The 19312-nt window shown below is 44.6% G+C and overlaps 6 protein-coding genes across 7 annotated transcripts; 3 read left to right on the forward strand and 3 right to left on the reverse strand.

Annotated features, from left to right (window-relative positions):
• Positions 1-3686: 3686 nt before the first annotated feature.
• otk2 (off-track2) lies at positions 3687-6374 on the reverse strand. The gene is made up of 3 exons (XM_020942681.2): positions 5444-6374; positions 4887-5380; positions 3687-4736 (listed from the first exon to the last, which is right to left on the reverse strand). Exons 1-3 carry the CDS (start codon positions 5511-5513, stop codon positions 4002-4004), a joined length of 1299 nt encoding a protein of 432 aa, XP_020798340.2. The 5' UTR covers positions 5514-6374; the 3' UTR covers positions 3687-4001.
• Positions 6051-8386, reverse strand: Mppe (Metallophosphoesterase). Of its 2 annotated transcripts, none has more exons than XM_086826885.1 (6): positions 8025-8386; positions 7695-7958; positions 7523-7632; positions 7201-7463; positions 6653-7133; positions 6051-6594 (listed from the first exon to the last, which is right to left on the reverse strand). In XM_086826885.1, the coding sequence occupies exons 2-6, from the start codon at positions 7718-7720 to the stop codon at positions 6407-6409; spliced, it is 1068 nt and encodes a 355-aa protein (XP_086683011.1). In that variant the 5' UTR covers positions 7721-7958; positions 8025-8386; the 3' UTR covers positions 6051-6406. The 2 variants fall into 2 exon arrangements, with proteins under 2 accessions (XP_086683011.1, XP_020798301.2); XM_020942642.2 differs by having other exon boundaries at positions 7523-7638.
• Positions 8387-8448: 62 nt separating this feature from the next.
• Positions 8449-14265, forward strand: pds5 (cohesin associated factor B pds5). The gene is made up of 14 exons (XM_020942655.2): positions 8449-8742; positions 9068-9179; positions 9237-9622; positions 9690-9897; positions 9961-10129; positions 10187-10928; positions 10988-11251; positions 11317-11410; positions 11472-12317; positions 12376-12512; positions 12571-12650; positions 12702-12967; positions 13033-13320; positions 13387-14265. The coding sequence occupies exons 2-14, from the start codon at positions 9099-9101 to the stop codon at positions 13477-13479; spliced, it is 3654 nt and encodes a 1217-aa protein (XP_020798314.2). The 5' UTR covers positions 8449-8742; positions 9068-9098; the 3' UTR covers positions 13480-14265.
• Positions 14181-16574, forward strand: LOC110176349 (uncharacterized). Its single transcript, XM_020942678.2, has 3 exons — positions 14181-14877; positions 15757-15979; positions 16049-16574. The coding sequence occupies exons 1-3, from the start codon at positions 14577-14579 to the stop codon at positions 16149-16151; spliced, it is 627 nt and encodes a 208-aa protein (XP_020798337.2). The 5' UTR covers positions 14181-14576; the 3' UTR covers positions 16152-16574.
• On the reverse strand, positions 15547-17554 carry LOC110176322 (uncharacterized). The gene is made up of 4 exons (XM_020942640.2): positions 17432-17554; positions 16975-17373; positions 16756-16884; positions 15547-16698 (listed from the first exon to the last, which is right to left on the reverse strand). The coding sequence occupies exons 1-4, from the start codon at positions 17442-17444 to the stop codon at positions 16544-16546; spliced, it is 696 nt and encodes a 231-aa protein (XP_020798299.2). The 5' UTR covers positions 17445-17554; the 3' UTR covers positions 15547-16543.
• 128up (GTP-binding protein 128up) lies at positions 17040-19112 on the forward strand. Its single transcript, XM_020942647.2, has 4 exons — positions 17040-17728; positions 17859-17979; positions 18033-18873; positions 18932-19112. Exons 1-4 carry the CDS (start codon positions 17687-17689, stop codon positions 19032-19034), a joined length of 1107 nt encoding a protein of 368 aa, XP_020798306.1. The 5' UTR covers positions 17040-17686; the 3' UTR covers positions 19035-19112.
• Positions 19113-19312: the final 200 nt, after the last annotated feature.

The raw sequence follows: 19312 nt of genomic DNA on the forward strand, positions 1-19312 counted from the left end.
ATGACTATAACCAGTATTTTGAGTATTGCCTGCGTTTTCAAGCAGTGTTGCCGAGCTGAAGTCGACCTTTGTTGGGCGCGTAAAATTTGAAAAATTCATTGAAATTTAAAATTGGGGAGATTAGAATGTTATATATATTGGTATCTTAAAATTTAAGACCAAATTTTAAGTAATTTTATTGAACAAGCTCTTATATCGAGTTGTTAAAAAACCTAAAACAAGTTAAGCTTGTTGTGTTTAAAATGCTTGTCATTGTTGATTGATTATTAACTTTATTATACCATCGCTATATTTTTTAAACAATGGAAGGAATATCACACTGGTCATAAAGTCAGAATATGACTATCTTCTTACTTTTAATTATTTAAATCCTACTTAAATTGATAGGAAGATCAACCTCTCCCAAATGAAGCTATCAGCTTTTGGTAATCATAGATCCTGAGTCCATGCAAACCGCCAGCTGCCTCCTCATCCCCCCTTTTGATTTTAAATCTAAACAATAATGCGTCTTAATGACCAAGCCAAAGAATCGGCTAAAATGGGTTGGTCGAGAGGAAGAAAGGGGGAGTGGTAGCTGCAGGAAAATCCATTGGTGGCTTGCTGTTTTACGAGCTGAAACGCGCTTGAAGAAACTGCAAGAGGCTTTTGATTATGTACACTTAGGAAAAAATATATACCCATTTAGGAATTAAATTTTTATTTGGTATAATTGGTATTAATTAATATATGGGCTAGAGTTTGTACATGGTTAATGTTTTACTTCAAGATATTTAATAAGAAATAAATGATATACAGAAAGGTATCAGATATTTGTAGATAATGTTTATGTATCTTCCTGCATCGTTAAAATTTTAAAACTATTCTAAAAAATTAAAGAAATTTAGTAAGATTAAGTAATTTACAGTATTACATTTATTTATTTATGTATCACCCTTGCTGAAAGTAACGCTAACCATCGATTTGAGATAATTTCTTTCGGTGCATCTAAGACAGCCTGCGACTACTGTGCCGATTATGAGCGTGTGCCCCTTCTGCTTTCGTGTGTGTGTTTTCCATTTTATAGTTTTCCGCTTGTTTTTTTACGAGGCCTTTCAACCCCGCACAATGGAAAGGCAACCTAAGAGCCACAAAAACAATTGCAGCAGATCCTTTTGCCGGCGCTGACTGACACCCAACAGTCGTAAAACGCCGTTGCCATTTGTATAAACTATATATCCGGGTGGATGTGGATGTGGATGTGCCAGTGGGGTGGTGGTGGTTCCCCTTTTGCCCCGCCCCTGATTAACAGCCCTTTGTGATTATATCTGCGTGGAAATGCGTGTGTGTCTGTGTGTGGTGTGCGGTTATCAAATGTTGGCCATGCCCAGCAGGGTAAAGGGACCAGGGACCAGGGACCAGGGACCATAGACGAACGACCATCCAAAGTTGGGCCCTCGGCAGTGCGCTTTTCCATTTTCCATTCCCGCTTTCCGACTTTGGATGAACGACAGTTATTGATGTCATAAAGTTGGAGATTTATGCCATGCCCTGCCTGAATGTTGGGCTTATGTTTTATTATTTCTGTTGTTTCGTTTTTAGGCATGATTTTTATTTTGGGGTGTTGTCGAGCGATCGAAGCAACCAAAGCTGCAAATGGTGTGTTAATAATTCTGCACAAAAGTTTTCTATTCAGAAAAGGGGTTGTGAAAGAGTATTATGTTAATTGGATATATAAGTCAAAGGATATCTGTATCTGCATGCTTGTGAGTTCACATCTTAATTAGCTTTAGAGAAAGAAGTTTTTAAAGAAAGAAAATCCCCCTGGAGGAAATGTTTCTTTGGGATTCTTTGAACAATTTCAAATAGTTTCCGTATCACAAATATTTCTAGGAAACAGAATTAATATTAAATTATTTTTATGCCATCTAAAGCTGAAATTAATAAGCCAAGTTAACTAAGAAGTCTTTGGAATATTTAGAAACAATTCCTTGAAAAGAATGTATCTTGCAGATTCTTTGAACTATTTCAAACCAAGATTCCTTTCATCTTTGATGGGATTTCCCCCGCTTTATCCATTAGGAACCGATCCATATACTATATGTATTTCGAAATTATTATTTTCGAACTGCTTACCGTAACTCAACGCCTCGCAATCGTATAATTTTATGGAGCCCATCCCAGAGTTGCAGAGAATTCCGTGCAAGAATCACGGAACCGAATCGAAAGTCTCTCTCCGCTGGCAAACATCAAACATTTGGAGGCATTAAAATAAATTTTAGTAACGCGGCCTTTGCGTAGACTAAACAAAATAAACATTTAAACAGCGCGTTTGAAGGTGTATTAATTTTTTTTTGTTTTTGGGAGGCACCGGGCCCGCGTACTTGCTGTAAACAAATAAGGCGAAAAAAATGGGGGGAAAATCGAAGAGTAGGAAGGCCCTGGGCTCCAAACAACAAGTTTTTAATGCATGTCGATGTCGTCGTCGCCGCATCAGATCAAAGGCCTATATACACATATATCCAATATATGTATAGTGTGTGGAGGTGGGGCCATAGGATACCATACCATTCCATGGTGGAAATGCAGGCTGGGGTGGTCGTTTAATTGCACTTGCCGCTTACTTTTTTATCTCCGGTGCGGCATGGAGTAACCTGCGCATGTGTAGTTGCCTCTGGATACTGCCTTTGATGTGCGCTGTTTATTCGAGCGCTATAAAAAACCATAAAATATGCATAAAACGCATAGGCAGCAGAAATAACCAAGAGCCAATTGCGATACAGAGAGCAGGCATGAATATGGAAATGGAAATGGGAATGGAAATGAAGCGATTAAGTGCAGACGCTGGCAATTGGTAGGGAATTGTCGTCGGGCAATTGCGGGGAACTCACTTGATGATGGCCAGAGCACAGCACAGATGACTTATGTTGACATGAAAGGGTGATTCCCCCTGGTAAGAGTTCAACATGACAGCAAACAGCTTTGATATGATCATAAGGAAAATAAATATTGATATATTAATAGATGTTACTTCCCTATCTGGTTTAGTTAATATTTTGTATTGTCAAAGATCTGAAACTATTGGAAATTATTAATTATATTGTTCTATTCAATTAAAAGAACCTTGAGTTTAATTAGCAATGTCATACTTGGAATGTCATACATAGGAAGGTCACTTCTTTATTGATATATAAATATAATCCAATAATATCCTTCTCCTACAATTAGGTATCCTTCCCAAAACCATCAGTTTCATATTAACCCAAGCCATATGGCTACATCCCTCTATTCCACAAATGATCTCCATTCTTAAAAGACCTTGTTCAGGGAATCTTAAGAATTCCCTTGTATTCATTTAACAAAATTATCATCCCTGTGTTAGATGAGACACCAGAATGACAAGCTACTATTTTACGACTTTCTATCTTAGGGGTTGAGTTTTTTTTCCTATGAACTCATCAGAGCTGGCTACTCCTCCGCTGCCGTCATTCGAGGAGCGCGCGCGCTCTGCTTTCGTCATAAAAAGCGCATAAAAAGCTGTTGAACGTTCATCCGGGCTCCATGGGCTTTACGGCCCTGCCAAGTGGGCACCGTATTTATGTTCAATGGTGGTGGCATCGAGGGATTTTACGATTCTACTCCCACTACTCCGCCTCATTGCTACAGTGCACCCGCAAAACAAAACGAAAAAAAAATGGAGATTGAAACGATTGCGCTATAAAATTGGGCTCTATGAGAGCTATAAAATATTTATTCTACTAAAAAATAACTGTACATCGGATATATTTATATAAATATATACACTGAGAGACACACACATGCATAAATACGTATGAACTAGATAAATATAAATACAAATAGACTTCTGGGTTGGATTTCACAAGTTCCTTTTTTGATTTCCCACAACAACAAAACGGAGTAACACTCGAAGGGAGAGGGAGAGAACGAGGGGCAGGGAAAAGGGCACAGGACCGAGATCATGGAAAGTTTCTCTCAGGAGCTAATACTCCATCTCATCCTCCTCCTCACACAATATCATCGGCCACCTGTGACTCCTGTTCCAGGATTGTGCTCTCGCGCAGTTTGCTCTTCAAGTTTTTGCTGGAGTTGGCTTCCGTGAGGCAGGGTTCGTTCTCCGGATGGTCATGCTCCTGGCCATCGGTGGGAGACTGCACATGACCATCCTCGAGCTGCACCTTACCCAGGTGACGGCGATATCGGTACCAGACCTTCAATCCCAGGACCAGCACAAAGTAGAGGAAGGCCAGGCAGATGATTACGATTATGATCCTGGTCACTATCGAATTGGAGGCTGATTTGCTGGACCTAACTACCAGCAGGACATCCTCTCGCTTCAGTCCAGCACTGCTGCCAATGGTGCAGCCATAGCGTCCCTCATCCTCCGGCCCCACGTTCCTTATTTCTAGCGTTCCATTTTCCATCAGCGTAAAGCGCTCTGCATCCGTGTTGTTCTCGTTTAAGTATGTTAAATCTTTGTCCCAACGAATCGTAGGTTTGGGTTCCCCAATGGCTTGGCAATGGATTACGGCCGTCCCTGTTTCCAACACCTCGATGGGTCCTTCTGGCGGCACACTGAACTTGGGCGCCACCACCACATTGATGGAAACGGTGGCACTGATCTGTCCCTGACTGTTCGAGGCAATGCAAGTGTACTGGCCACGCTGATCATTGCTGACCTGGTGAAAGATCAGAGTTCCATTCTGGTCGGTCACATTGGCAGGAAGAGGTAGTTGGGTTTCCTGGAAAAGGAATAGTGAAATATTAACAGGATTAATTAGGGTAAATTTTGTGAAATTGTAGTTTAAATTTCTTGAATATATTCTATATTCTACATTGTATTCCAAGGATAAAAATAACCTAGTAAGTCCCTCAAATAATCAACAACTTACCCTTGTCCACTTGACTTGTGGCGCCGGCGTTCCCTGCGCCTTGCAATGAACTTTACTCAGCGTTCCCAGCTCCAGATTTTTAGATGTGGGCTGAGGCATAAACTTGAGTTGCTCAATCACAGTTAGAGCTCCGCTATCAGAACTGGCGGCCACCGATCCCTCGATGACCAACTGACACTGATACTGGCCGGCATCGCTGGCCAGGACACTGTTAAACTGCAGGGAACCACTGTCCTTGCTGAGTGACACTCGAGAATCCTCGCGCAGCATAGTCTCCAACTGGGGTTCGCTGGTGGTACTGCTCATCCGGCCCAGTTCCACTTGACGAAGGGTTTTGCTATCCTTCCGCCAGCGCAGGATCACGCTATTCTTTTGAAGATACTCCTCCGACAATTGGTAGTCGCAGGGCAGTTGCAGAGGACTCTGTTCCTTGATGGTAATCGCAGATTGGGGGCCCTTTATGATGCTGGCATCCTCGAAAGATAAGGGGACAGCTGGAGGAGAGGAAGAGAGTTACGAAATACTGCGAGATGAGTCAGTCGGGGGATTTAACTCACCGTAACAGCAAAAGATCAGGCAGAAGAATCCCAGGCCGCAGCTCAACAATCGTCTTCCGTTCAGCTCCATTTCGGGCCGAAGAATTCTTTTGATTTCACTTCGTTCTTCCTTTCGCTTCCCTTGCTTTTTCTTTTCTTTTTTATTTTGCACAAAACCGGTGTGTGTGCTCTTCTTAGCCTCTTGTTTATTTGCCGATTTTTAAAGGAATTCCGTTTTGCCTTCGTCGGATATAGTATTTTTCTTTTTTTCTCGCTTCACTTCACCTCACTTCATTTCACTCCGCACAGAGAGTGGATAGCATTTGCTTTATGGTTATTTTTATGTTACGCACACGCGTCACGCTTTATTATCCTGCAGCCCGGGGATCTTTTCGAGCGACTCAACGGCGACCGACCAAGTTGCTGCTGCAGTCTGAACAGGCACAACCTTCCGCTTTCGACTTCAAACTCTACTGATGCCGCATCGGGCTAATTGAACGCTGGCCAGCGGAACCAGTCATCGCTCAGTTCGCACATGCGCCCTCGAGTGTTCCCACCATTTTAGTATTTTTTGTAGCAACTCTGAGGGATGCTACTATTTGTTACGGAGCTACTACTAATACTACTATTTGATTGTAATGTTTTTAATTTAAACACATATATGTTGGACTTAAAAAAGTAATACAGATTTAAAGAATACATATTAATGTTGCCGAAATATAGACAGCTTTTAACTGGAGGACATGGGTTACATTCATTATCAAATCTAAACCAATAAAACCTGGAATTTTGGACTAGGTAATTTTTACAATACATTTTTTAAAGACTACTAAAAATTAGCTAATTTAATTTAATGTATATGCATATATGCTACTTGGCTATAAATACAATTCAATCAATCTCCTTGGGTGTGTGATATACGTATATATTCGAGCAAATCTTGAGAATCTTGGGCTTATTGTCGTGAGGAGTATACTCTCCAGTCTAAAATTGAGGTATGGTCGAGACGCGATTGTACAGCGTCTGACGTTTGGCCACACGGAAGGGGCAACGGGTCATCATCTTGAAGACTACAGCTCCGCAGACCACAAAGAGACCCCAAAAGACATAGGTGAAGAGAAGGATAAACCGATTCGGCTGCCACAAAACCGTGTAGCTCAGGTTGTAGTTTTCTATAAAAAAAAGCTCATATTCTATCCAGAGAATAGTATAAACCCGCTTCGAACTCACCCAACACCGCATAGCCCATGCCAATCTTGGACTTTCCCATGCGATAGGAGCAGGTTGGCACCATTATCTCTAGGTAGCTGTGCTCCTCCTCTTTCAGTGCCTTTAGATCAAAGTGCCGCACGGAGTTCTCGTAGAAGTTGATCACCTTTGTGGAGGGATAAATAAAGATTCTCGATTCGTGCCAGTGGCCTGAGAAAATGATATGTGGATCCAAATCGCTGATAATAGCCCTGAGCAAGGGCCCGCCACCGATAAGCAGCGGGGCATGCGAGACGCCAATGCGCAGGCGATCCTGATTGTGATCTCTATCCGGATTGTTAAAGTCCAGCAGCATGCGGTTGATCTTAAAAAAGCGCAAACGATTGTCATAGTCGAAGAGGTCCTCACTCATGAATTCGTTCTCGAAGCGCCTCTGATTCGAGTTGGATATGTAGTCACCATTCTCCCCGCCAATATCATTGTCGCCCGGCACATGGACGCGCTGGAAATAAGCCGAGATCATGCGGAACTGTTAGGTGGTTAATAGGCTTGGATTTGCCTTGGCTTACCTTTCTATATGTCTTGTTTTGATAGATGCGCTTGAATCGCTGAACATACTGCTTGTACTCCTGGGCGGAGGCTATGTTGCCCTCATCCAGCAAATCGCCCAGAAAAACGATGATGTGTGGCTGCGTAAAGTGGAGAGCGCGCTCGAAGGTCTTTGCCAGGTATCTGTCCGAATCATACCTGGCCAACGGACTGTGTGAGGAGCGATCATAGGAGTTTCCCAGGATCTGCGGATCCGCAATGAGCAGCAGGCGCGTGCAGTTGTCTAGATATATAACCAAATAACAAAGGTACAAAACGGAAACTGGGTTAAAAAGCGCTTACCCAGTTTGCAATCGATTCGCTGCCAACTGGACTGGGCCAGGTAGTACACAATGAACTCGTTGAAGAAGACCAGCAGCAGCGTCAAAGCCACAAAGCCGCGGCACACTAATCTGTTTCTTGGATTACAGACAGGATTAAGAGGATGCTATAATAGAACCCTGTTAGCACCAACCTATTAACTACGCGCAAGGAAGCCATAATCTAGGCTATCCTACATCGATTTGGAAAGCTTCAATAATACTTTTGGTTGTCCTCTGTCCTCTACCAAATGCAAGTGCGTTACATTGCGTCGATGGCGTCTATATTTAAACGTTCGCAGACCGTGCAATATTTACGTAATTCTGCTCATAATTTCGGGAATGTGCAATGTGGAGCTGCTGCGACGGGCGGCGGTCAACTGGCCAGCACCGCCGCCACACAAGTTTCAGGGCACGGGCTAAATTGGATTAGAAGACGGGAACATGAGTGGCGGCAAGCGCAGAGTTTGGGCCCTTTTTTATACCTTTTACCGGTCTTTTAGCCATTCGCGCCATCGGCCATTCAAACGCAGAAAATACCGTTACACTGTTTGCTGGGTGCAAGTACAAATAATTGTGCAATTACGGCGTGCACATAAACATAGATAACAAGCACAACAAACAAGTCTAGGGATGGGCACGTGTTTGAATGTATGACACGGAGGAAGAAGAAATTGTTCCCATGGAACCATTTTAAAAATTTCACTTTGGAAGGTATACATCTATTTATTTCTCAAAACTTCGATTTAAATATATCTCCCTTAAATGGAACAGTTCAGGTTTTGTTTAAAACAAACCATGACCATTTCCGTAAATTGATACCCCTGTCGTGACTCGGCACGCGACTAAAGCCCATCTCTGACATCAATACACGTCACTGGCAAACAGCTGATCCGATAGGCGTCCCTTAGTTATCGATGACACCGAGGCATTGCCACATTTCGTTCTGCCATCTGGCAACGCTCCGTGCGTGGATTAATGGCGTGCCACTCCGCATAAATGCTCAAGAGTTTTTCTTTTTATTAACAACATACGCGCCGCAAAACCAAACAATCCCGCGGCTGAACATGTGTACATAGCGACAAACACTCGCGACCTTAACCAGAGTGCAGTGATTATCCGGTGACGAGCTTTAGTGGTGTGCGATTGCAGCGGCTCGCAAAATTGCCAAAAAATTTTGCCGCTGCCTGGTCATTGTGAAAAGTAAGAAAGCGGCTCCGATAAGCATAAAATGGTGGGATAATACTCCAGCAAAGTCGAGCGTGCAAATCCAGGTGCTGGATGTCCGTTTTTCTTCGGCTTGGAAGCGTTGGGGAAAAAGCGCTGCACCGACCGTATTCGCCAATGTGCGTGTGAGTGCTGTGCTGCGCTGCGCTGTGAGTGTGTGTGTCGGGGGCTGACTGAGTGCCTGTGTGTGTTTATGGCTTGGCAATGCCACCCTCCTCCGATTTTTCACTATTTGGGGGTCGTCGAAATTATTGTTATTACGCTGGTTGTTGCATCCTCTAATAAATCCTGTGGCTTGTAGGAAGCGGTAGCTCCCTTGGCGTTCTGCGAGGATGGCGGACATCGTTTACCCCAACGGCTGTCGGCCACTGGTCGAGGATCTTGGCACTGATGAGCTGATTCGGCGACTCAAGGTGAGTGTGTGCAAGCACGTATACCTCCCAGTAAACCCAACAAAAATACCTCCCCAGACCCTTGCCAATGTGCTGCAGACCATGGACCAGGACGACAATCTTTACCAGCAGTACATACCATTGGCGCTGCATCTGCTCGATGACTTCTTCATGCAGCACCAGTCCCGCGATGTCCAGTTGCTCATCGCCTGCTGCGTGGCGGATGTTCTGCGTGTCTACGCCCCCGAGGCGCCCTACAAGGAGCAAGACCAAATCAAAACAATTTTTAAATTCTTCATCAAGCAACTGCACGGGCTGAAGGACCCGCGTGATCCGTCCTTCAAGCGTTACTTTTATTTGCTGGAAAATCTGGCATTTGTCAAGTCTTTTAACATGTGTTTTGAACTGGAGGACTGCCAGGAGATCTTCCAGGAGCTTTTCAGCACCATCTTTAAAATTGTGAAGTAAGCTGAGCGTACCATTTATCTGGGAGGTTCTCGAAATAAATCGTAAATTATATATCTATTGCAGTGACCAGCACAGTGCCAAGGTCACAAACTTTTTCCTAGACGTGCTGAGTCCTTTGATCACGGAAGCTGATAATCTCTCGGTGGAACTGCTAGACCTTATACTTATAAACATTGTGGAGCCGCACAAATCAAACAACAAGTATGCCTGCCTGCTAACCGAGCAACTCCTGACCAAAACAGGCGATGCTCTGGAATCCACCATCAAAATGGTAATTGATTACTATCAGTAAGCTTAGGCCTAGGTCTAAACCAATTTCCATTATCTCTTTTAGTTCTTCAATCGCGCTTTGGTTATTGATAAGCCAAACACCAGACTTTCAATAACAAACAAAATCTACGATGTAATCTATGAGCTTAATCGCATCAATGGAGACTTGCTCATCTCAGTGCTGCCACAGCTGGAAAACAAGCTGCTCTCCACGGACGATGGTGAAAGGCTGAGTAAGAAATCCATAATTAATTAATTTTTTTTCCATTATTAAACATATATTTCCACAGAGGCTACCACCCTTTTGGCTCGCATGTTCTCCGAAAAAGACTCGCAGTTGTCGAAGAAATATCAGAGTCTGTTAAAGATCTTTTTCGGACGATTCTGTGACATCACCGAGCCCGTGCGCGTCAAGTGCGTTCAGTCGTCCATGCACTTCCTCCTGAATCATCCGCACCTACAGAGCGATATCACAGACAAGCTGCGGCTGCGGAATCACGACCTAGACGAAATGGTGCGCCACGAAGTGGTAATGGCCATTGTCGAGACTGCCAAGAGGGACTTTAATCTGGTGCTTGAGGCGCCCGATTTATTGGAGATTGTGCGCGAGCGGACGCTGGACAAGAAATACAAGATAAGAAGGGACGCTATGAACGGGCTGGCCTACATCTACAAGCGAGCAATTTGTGAGCCGAACGATCTCAGTGCTGACCTCAAGCAGCGGGTGGACTGGATTAAGAACAAGATCCTGCACGGCTATTACAAGGTGGGCCTAGAGGATCGCTTGCTCGTGGAGCGCCTACTCATCACCTGCCTCGTTCCTTACAAACTGGCTCCGGAGGAACGTATGAAGAAGCTGTATCACCTGCTCGGTGACCTGGATGCCAATGCCACCAAAGCCTTTGTGGAGCTGCAGAAGAATCAGATGAAGACCCGCAACACGGTCAGCGATTGGATCAAGCTGCATCACTCCAAGGAGTTTACGCCGCGAGTGCTCAACCAGCTGAGTGCCAAGCAGGCCACCATTGCCAAGTGAGTTTGAAAAGGATGGTTTCTCCATGGAGAATGGAAATGAATGCTTTGTCTTTTAGATTGCTGCCTGATCCCCTGAAAGCAGCCGAGTACCTCACCCAGTTCAGCAACCACCTGCGCAAGGATGCCCAGCTGCTGCGTTGCATTAATATCGTGCTCAAGCGCGACGTCAGCTGCAGGGAATGCGCCGATACGATGGGTGTTCTCCTGAAAAAACTCGGCGCTCACGTTCATTCCAATCTCTACTATAACACAGTCAAGATGCTTATTGAGCGCGTGGCGTCAGTAATGGTGGACAAGGATTCCATCGGTGTGCTGATAAGGTAAACCTCAAAACAAGCAATACTCAGTCTGATCCCACGCTCAATCCTCTAATTTCACTTGACAGCCTCATTGAGCAGTGCATTGAGGGTGGTCCCATGTGTGACGAGATTGGCATATCGCGCCAGGAGGCGGGCGAGCGCGGTCTCAAGCTGTTAAGTGTGAGTTTACATCATAAAACGAAAAACACCATGTACTTTACCAATTTTCTCCTACTTCCAGATGCTTTCCTATGTGTTCTCGGCTCACTTCTTCACCGACACCTCGCTGCGTCACTTGATTTCCCTGCTGAGCTATGAGAACGATTATGTCGCTCCCCTGGTGCTGAAGACGCTCACCCATCTGGGACGTTATCAGCCGCTGATAGACGATGCTACACCGGTCATTCTAAATGAATTGGCCCCAGTCTGCCGGGACTTTGCACTGATAGGAACTCCCAAGCAGGCAAAACATGCGGTGCGTTGTATATTCGTAAACAGTCAATCATCGGCGGCCACAGATGGAGCGACTGGTGGCTCTGGAAGTGCGTCTACCACAACTCAGACGGTGCATCCCATTTTCAATGAGATAATAGAGGCGCTGCGTCTGAAGCTGACGCCCAACTGCGAGTATCAGCGCACAAAGATCGTGGCCTTGGGTCACATTGCCTACAATATGCCGCAGGCGTTCCTTACGCCTATAAAAAACATGATTGCGCGTCGCATTGTGAAGGAGCTGCTTATCCAGGAGGTTCCATTGCAGCGGGACTACGAGCTGCCCGAGGAAAGCGACTGGTGTGCCCAAGAGGAACTCCCGCCGGATACGCTATGCAAGCTAGATGCCCTCAAAACCATGGCTCGCTGGCTTTTGGGCCTCCGCACTGATGAGCACGCCGCCCAGAAAACATTCCGCATGCTTGCCGCATTCGTTAACCAGCGGGGCGATCTCCTCGGCCAGAACCGCCTGTGCGGAGCCGAGAAATCCTGGCTGCGTCTTGGAGCGGCCTGTGCTATGCTCAAGGTCTGTGAACAGAAAGGCGTGGGCGATCAGTATAGTGCAGAGCAGTTTTTGCAGCTATCCCAGCTAATGGTGAGTGGTGCCTTTTCTCGCTTCCAAACGAACGAAGCATTGTATTCTAATTTTTCAGGCTGATCCTGTGCCGGAGGTGCGGGAAATCTTTGCGAGAAAACTGCACAAAGGTTTGGGCAGAAGTTTACCTAGAAATTGCCTACCCCTGGACTTTATGGGCTTGTATGTACTGGCTGGTTTAGAGACTGACAGAAAGTATGTAGATATAACCAAAATTTTTAGCCGTTAATTCATTATTCTTGTACTAACTTAGATTGCAAGACCTAGTGCGGCATTATGTGGAGACGGACGTGAACAAACGTCGGGAATATCTCAAGACTGTGGCGATGACATGTAAATACTCGTAGCTTTCTGTGGACAATTTTAATCCAAACCTTATTGCAGCCCCCGACAGCTCAACGGAATCGCAATCCCTGCACATTCTACCTGACTACATGCTGGCCTTCGCCATTCCCGTGCTGGTCCACGATCCCCGCTACACGAACCACGAGGACTACGTCCAGCTGCGCAAGATGGAAAAGTGTCTGCGTTTCGTTCTGGAGCCATTGATGGCAAAGCGCGAATCGTTTGTCCATAGCTTCTACAAGCAGCTGCTGCAGCTGATAAAGGTCCGCGAGTGCAGTCAGGGCACGGATAAGCGGGACAATTATGTATGTACCTTTAAACTTAATACCAATTTTCTCTTCAAAAAGATAATTTTCTCTTCGATTATTAGAAAATGTGGGCACTCTGCGATCTCGCCATGTACATTATCGACTCCAAATTCAGTCCATTCGATGGCAACACGACCACATTCTCCATGCCGCTGGCTCTGCCAGAAATGTATTATAAGATGCCTTCCGTCGCCAACTTCCAGAACAACGAGATCTATATACCGCTGGACGTGTATACGGTGGGCGCCAAGCCGTCTGGAAAAGGTGGTGCCACGACCACGTCGCGCGCGGCCGCAACTTCAAAGAGGCCAGCAGAACCGGCGTCGATTATGGACGATGAGAATCCGCAGGTGAGAAAAAAGGCACATACAATATATCACAAGTGCGATTTCTTACAACTTTGGGTCGGCTTTCAGGAGAACAATCTTTTCGACAACATACGGGCAGCAGACACCACAGAGCCAACGGCCAAAAGAACGCGCGCGGGAGCCGCCACAGCCAAATCGTAAAGGCTGTAGGGGTAGCGGGGAGAGCTGCTTGAGCGAGCGCATACTTGTTAGTTTAGTTACTGTTAGTCTAGGCGCCTAAGTTAACTAAATATTTAAGTCATACGGCGGAGTTACGATAGTTGTTAAACCGACACTACCTACAACATGCACCAATCAGAACCAGATCACTCTTGAACCCAGCTGTCGGACTAGGGCCCTCCTCACATTATTCCGATTTGCAACCCAATTTGTACCATATTCCATTTAGAAAACAAGAGAGAGACACCGTAGGAGTGAATGAATGTGTCGTCGGATTTGTTAACCATATCTTTGTAAAAGTAATTATTTATCAGTTGTCAATTTATTGATCCTGTTTTTAAATTGTGACCCCTTTTGGTTGGATTTTACTTTAGTTGTAGGCCTCATTGTATATCGAATAAAAGGAAAGAAACTGAAGAGCATAAGTTGGAGTCCGACGCGTAAAGTAATGAAAACGTAAACAAAGCCTTATTAAGAAATTAAAATTAACTTTTCTATGATCGCGGATAACTTTTAGTTAATATAAATACACCGAGAATCATAATACATAATACATACTTTACGAGCTAGACGCGACGACGCGAATGCATTAAAAATGTATTTGAAACCCAAGATCGAAAATGTTGTAAGGATTGGAATAAAATTATAACAATAATATAAATGAAACAAACAGAAAATACACACACACATTTAACTTTAAAAACGTGTACATTTACCTATTATTACTGTTTTTCAATTATAAAATAAATATCAAATTATTATTTGAAATTCTTTTTCAAGGGGAATTGTCTCCAAATTTAAAATTCAAACACTTTGGCACGGCAATCTCTATCGAACTATCGATAGGCAAGTGCAACGCATCGGCGAGCGTCTCTTTGTTTGCCCACCACTAGTTTCCAATTGCAGTTTTCGGGGGTGTGTGACGTATTTTCATTTTCTTGTTTACTTTTTGTTTTTGTGAATTAAATCAAAAGTTTTGTGCAACAAATTAAAGTGAATCGAGCCTAGGGGGTGTTTGCCAACAAAGGGATTTACACAAAGGCAGCTCCAGTATCTGTAAACACCGGCAAAACAACAAAATGCAGGCGGAGGCAAGCAGCGAGTGCCCTGACGTCACGCTCGGGCAACACCAGAAAAACAAAACCAATGGGATTTCCTCGAACGCAGCCAGAAGTAAAACAAACGCAGAACCAAGCGCACGGATCTATACCTCCACTCCGAAGACCTCTTATCCGAGACTCCAGCAGTACGCGGGCGTTGCTGAACCCACGGCAAAGGGGCGAGTGGGCGTGGTGGCACTAGCCTTCGACCCACGCATCAAGACTGCGGCCCTTCTCTTTGGCCTACTGATTATCGGTTACAAAAGCGTCATACTAGCCAGTAAGTGTGCCAAGTTGAGGGCTACATATAGAATTTTTGCTTGTTTATATAGAGTTCCGTGGCCCCATTCCGTTTGCGGGGGTGGACACTATAGTACTCTCAAGGCTGCAATTGTCGGCGGTGACGCGTACTCATCGGTAGTTTGTTTATATTTTCCGTTTATAAATAGTTTAAGAGCGTGTGATCTCATAGCGGTGTGTTTGCTCCGTTCGCTTTGTTGTTCCTCCCCCCCTTAGCCAACCCCCTGCAATGCCAAACGGCGAAATAACGTCTAAATAAAGAAGGCAACTGTGTGTTGCGCATTTCGCTTTGGCTGGAGATTCTCATTTGCATAGATATATATGTACATATTTACCTCAAGTCAGTCAAAGAGTGATTAGTTACTGCTATTTCCCCCTAGCTAGAGAGTGATTAGTTACCTAATTGTGTGCCCTAGGCGGTGATCTTTCTTGGGCTTAACGGTATTTGTCACCTAGGGTCACGCGACAAATACATTAACGCGAGGCATGCATATGTATAAATAAGCAGGGGAGAAGTCCCGCTAGAGAAACCTTTAGGAAAATTCCGAATTTTGCAATTCAAAAGTCGTTAAGTTCGGAATAATGTAGAATTAGGGTGACTCTGGTAATGTTATTGTTAAAAAAGAGGTAAACAATTAAGCAAACCTTATATTTTCGATAAATTTAATTAAAAATTAATCATTTCTAATTATTTACTAAAGAAAACTTATTAGATTCACACATTCTCTGTTAGGAAACATGTTTCACCCTACTATAAACCATATATTTCTTGACGTGTTTATCATGATAACACTGATAACACACGGAAATCAATATAACGCCATTCACAAGTTGAGATACTAACGAGCTATTTTTACAGTGCCGTACATCAGTGCCGACTCCATCCAGGTGTGGAGCCACCAGGTGCAGGGTCAGTGGAACGAGACCTTGGCGTGGGCCGACAAGCACCAGCTGAGCGCCAAGCTGAGTCCCCTGTTGTGTGGTCTTCTTGTGTCTGCATTAGCGTACGGAATTGTGTACTTGGACAGCGCAGTGCCCGGCGTAAATCCGCCCTCGCCCTTCTCGCCGCGTTCCAAGAAGCGGTAAGTATCGGCCCCATAGACACTGACCTAATGACATTCGTTATTAACAATTTTGCTTTCAATTTGCAGTTTCCGTGATGAGAAGTCAGCCTCACTGCACTTGGGCTACTTGTGCGCCCTTTCTTGCGGTGTTTTTGTTGCACTCTTTATGTACTTCGACTTGTATTCGTAGGAGATAAGCACCGCCACTCACTTACTTCCACTTAGTTAGATAAGGTCAACAGTATTAGAGTTTAATCAGCCTCTATTATGGAATTTGTATCACTTTCTATCCGTATCTTCAGTCCTTGTAACTGTGCAATGGTCCAGCAGAGAAGCTACCACCAATTGGGGCATTGTTTTGAAGCTAACTTAGTTCCTAGTTATAAATTACGTAAGTTACATACTAAAACCCTAACTTATTCAGTTGATTTCTCACCAACAGCTAAGTAAATAGTACAAAATGAAACATATTTCAATGCAGATTTCGCAGGCCAGGCTAGAAAAGTTAACATACATATATTGTCGCCAGGCCCTGGGAATCGCGAGAAAACTATATATAGCAATGAATAGCTACAAAATAAATCACTTATGCACATTGTTTTGCATTAATATATATGTGGTTAGATTCTCTAGCCGCATAAATTGCTGATCCCAGTCAATGTCGCTTACCTGGGCGATCTTGAACGTTTGCATACGATTCTCGCCAATGAAATGACCCACCAGATGGATGTAGCAGCCTGCAAATGACTTCGAGTAGAATTAAAATATTTAATTTACAAATCTCTACCACTTGCCTGGGGTCCATGATTTTAGAATGCCATCGAAATCATGATAGATGCCCTGTAGGATGGGTCCTGAACCCTCGTTGCGCACCAAAAGCGTTCGTTCTCCCCGCTTACCTTCAACAATGCGTAGTAGTTTTCCTGAAAATGAAATTTTAAGGGTTTTTGTAAGGTACATTGTAAGAAATTTAACATTTAACTTGTAAACTATACTAGTAAGTGAAGACCCACCGTAAACATTCCAAATGGTATTCATCTCGGGATACATTTTATGCATTTTAAGGCAGAAGTCCACTCGACCAATTAAGCTTACTAAATCCCTTCCTGGCTTGGACATGAAGGAGCCTGGAAACCCTGTTGGAGCCTTCTCCTCTTTGAGAGGCTTCTCCTTCACAATTGGAGTCGGTATATAGACAAACTCCTGCTTGGGTCGAGGTTTTTGATCCACAAATCCTTCGTACTTGAGCTTGTTGTCCTTCTGGCAGACAGTTAACTTGGTTTGCCTGAGTTGGGTGCCATTTTTGCGAACAAGATCAGCGGCTGTTGGAAAGCTGAGTTTTAACTGCGAAGCATTGCCAGCCAATTCACTCTTAAATTTGGCCTGACTATTAAGCGGGATGCGGGGCTTTCCTGGGAGTTGAGGAAATTATTACATTTAAATTTAAATATTTGTATATTCTATATTTACCTTTGGCAAACATTTTAATGGGGAAATAATTCTAACGGATTTTAAACTGTCCTACATTAAGTGGGACCTGCTTCAGCTGGCTGCGAAAATACTAAAGACAGGCAGTGTTGGCTAACTTTCAGTTAAAAATATCGATTTATCGATTTTGGAATCGATTTTAGTTCCACCTCTAGCCTTGTCCACGCGAGTTATTTTATTTTTTAAACTAAATTTTGTTGATAGCTGGGATCTGCTAGGGAATCGCATTGACCTGCCATGAGCACAATTTTGGAGAAAATCGCGGCCATCGAGTCGGAGGTAAGTGATAGACGCAACAACTGCTGACCGGCCGGAAACTAACCTGTCTTGCATCCCATCTCTCCCCCGCGGATCCACTACCTCACCGTTCGTGTCTTTGGGGTACCTGGGACTTCTCGGCTCTCTCCAGATGGCCCGCACCCAGAAGAACAAGGCGACATCGGCGCATTTGGGTCTGCTGAAGGCAAAGCTGGCCAAGCTGCGGCGCGAGCTCATTTCTCCCAAAGGCGGCGGCGGTGGCACCGGCGAAGGTTTGTTTTCTCACGTAAACTTGCTCCACTTGCTAAGTAATGACTCTCCACAGCTGGCTTCGAGGTGGCCAAGACCGGAGATGCCCGGGTGGGATTCGTGGGTTTTCCCTCCGTGGGGAAATCCACGTTACTCTCCAACCTGGCCGGCGTTTACTCCGAGGTGGCGGCCTATGAGTTCACAACGCTTACGACGGTGCCCGGCTGCATCAAGTACAAGGGCGCCAAGATCCAGCTGCTGGATTTGCCTGGAATTATTGAGGGTGCCAAGGATGGCAAGGGTCGTGGTCGGCAGGTGATAGCTGTGGCGCGGACCTGTAACCTCATCTTCATGGTGCTGGATTGCCTGAAGCCGCTGGGCCACAAGAAGCTGCTGGAGCACGAGTTGGAGGGCTTCGGCATCCGGCTGAACAAGAAGCCCCCAAATATCTACTATAAGAGGAAGGACAAGGGCGGCATCAACCTCAACAGCATGGTGCCGCAGTCTGAGCTGGACACGGATCTTGTCAAGACCATTCTGTCCGAATACAAGATACACAATGCGGACATCACGCTGCGGTACGATGCAACCAGTGACGACCTGATCGACGTCATCGAAGGCAACCGCATCTATATACCCTGCATCTATCTGCTGAACAAGATCGATCAGATCTCCATCGAGGAGCTGGACGTCATCTACAAGATTCCCCATTGTGTACCCATATCGGCGCATCATCACTGGAACTTTGACGACCTGCTGGAGCTAATGTGGGAGTACCTGCGACTGGTACGGATCTACACCAAGCCGAAAGGACAACTGCCGGACTACAACTCGCCCGTGGTGCTCCACAATGAGCACACGAGCATCGAAGACTTTTGCAACAAGCTGCATCGCTCCATCGCCAAGGAGTTTAAATAGTAAGTTGGATGAGGGGTTTCCTTTTGAGAATTTGTATTTATATCTATATCTTTTCAGTGCGCTGGTCTGGGGCTCTTCGGTAAAGCATCAGCCACAGAAAGTTGGCATCGAGCATATCTTAAACGACGAGGATGTGGTGCAGATTGTGAAAAAGGTGTAGACTCCCGGTGCAACGCTTTTGCTTTTTGATTGTTCAATTGAATTTTTTATTCGGAAATACAAAATATAATATTCTGTAGCTTCGATTTTTTTATTTTAACAATGTTCTGGTAACTTAATTTGTTTCATATACGAAATTAAATGCATTTTGAAATATTTACATACAATATTTAAATTTTAATTTTCGCGCCCAATAAAGCTTACAGCGCTATTAACACTTAACAACACTGGACTGCATACAATTTGGAACATTTCTAACTTCTGGCAACGATAAATGTT

The sequence above is a fragment of the Drosophila serrata genome, unplaced genomic scaffold (genome assembly GCF_035046125.1).
Source record: "Drosophila serrata isolate PLE 108 unplaced genomic scaffold, ASM3504612v1 contig_165, whole genome shotgun sequence".
Classification (NCBI taxonomy): Eukaryota; Metazoa; Arthropoda; class Insecta; order Diptera; family Drosophilidae; genus Drosophila; species Drosophila serrata.

Bases quoted from the DNA above. Each gene is read 5' to 3' on its own strand.
- LOC110176322 (XM_020942640.2), bottom strand. The intron at 16,885-16,974 runs GTGGGTCTTCAC...TTTCATTTTCAG, and splicing joins TACCATTTGGAATGTTTACG to GAAAACTACTACGCATTGTT. The intron at 16,699-16,755 runs GCAAGTGGTAGA...AGTCATTTGCAG, and splicing joins TCTAAAATCATGGACCCCAG to GCTGCTACATCCATCTGGTG.
- LOC110176349 (XM_020942678.2), top strand. From the start codon at position 14,577: ATGCAGGCGGAGGCAAGCAGCGAGTGCCCTGACGTCACGCTCGGGCAA. The intron at 14,878-15,756 runs GTAAGTGTGCCA...CTATTTTTACAG, and splicing joins CAAAAGCGTCATACTAGCCA to TGCCGTACATCAGTGCCGAC. The intron at 15,980-16,048 runs GTAAGTATCGGC...TTCAATTTGCAG, and splicing joins TCGCCGCGTTCCAAGAAGCG to TTTCCGTGATGAGAAGTCAG.
- 128up (XM_020942647.2), top strand. From the start codon at position 17,687: ATGAGCACAATTTTGGAGAAAATCGCGGCCATCGAGTCGGAG. The intron at 17,729-17,858 runs GTAAGTGATAGA...GGCTCTCTCCAG, and splicing joins TCGCGGCCATCGAGTCGGAG to ATGGCCCGCACCCAGAAGAA. The intron at 17,980-18,032 runs GTTTGTTTTCTC...GACTCTCCACAG, and splicing joins CGGCGGTGGCACCGGCGAAG to CTGGCTTCGAGGTGGCCAAG.
- pds5 (XM_020942655.2), top strand. From the start codon at position 9,099: ATGGCGGACATCGTTTACCCCAACGGCTGTCGGCCACTGGTCGAGGAT. The intron at 9,180-9,236 runs GTGAGTGTGTGC...ATACCTCCCCAG, and splicing joins AGCTGATTCGGCGACTCAAG to ACCCTTGCCAATGTGCTGCA. The intron at 12,968-13,032 runs GTATGTACCTTT...TTCGATTATTAG, and splicing joins CGGATAAGCGGGACAATTAT to AAAATGTGGGCACTCTGCGA.
- Mppe (XM_020942642.2), bottom strand. From the start codon at position 7,720: ATGGCTTCCTTGCGCGTAGTTAATAG. The intron at 7,464-7,522 runs GTAAGCGCTTTT...TTATATATCTAG, and splicing joins GCGAATCGATTGCAAACTGG to ACAACTGCACGCGCCTGCTG. The intron at 7,134-7,200 runs GTAAGCCAAGGC...GCTTATTTCCAG, and splicing joins AAAACAAGACATATAGAAAG to CGCGTCCATGTGCCGGGCGA.
- otk2 (XM_020942681.2), bottom strand. From the start codon at position 5,513: ATGGAGCTGAACGGAAGACGATTGTTGAGCTGCGGCCTGGGATTCTTC. The intron at 5,381-5,443 runs GTGAGTTAAATC...CCTCTCCTCCAG, and splicing joins CCTGATCTTTTGCTGTTACG to CTGTCCCCTTATCTTTCGAG. The intron at 4,737-4,886 runs GTAAGTTGTTGA...TTCCTTTTCCAG, and splicing joins CACAAGTCAAGTGGACAAGG to GAAACCCAACTACCTCTTCC.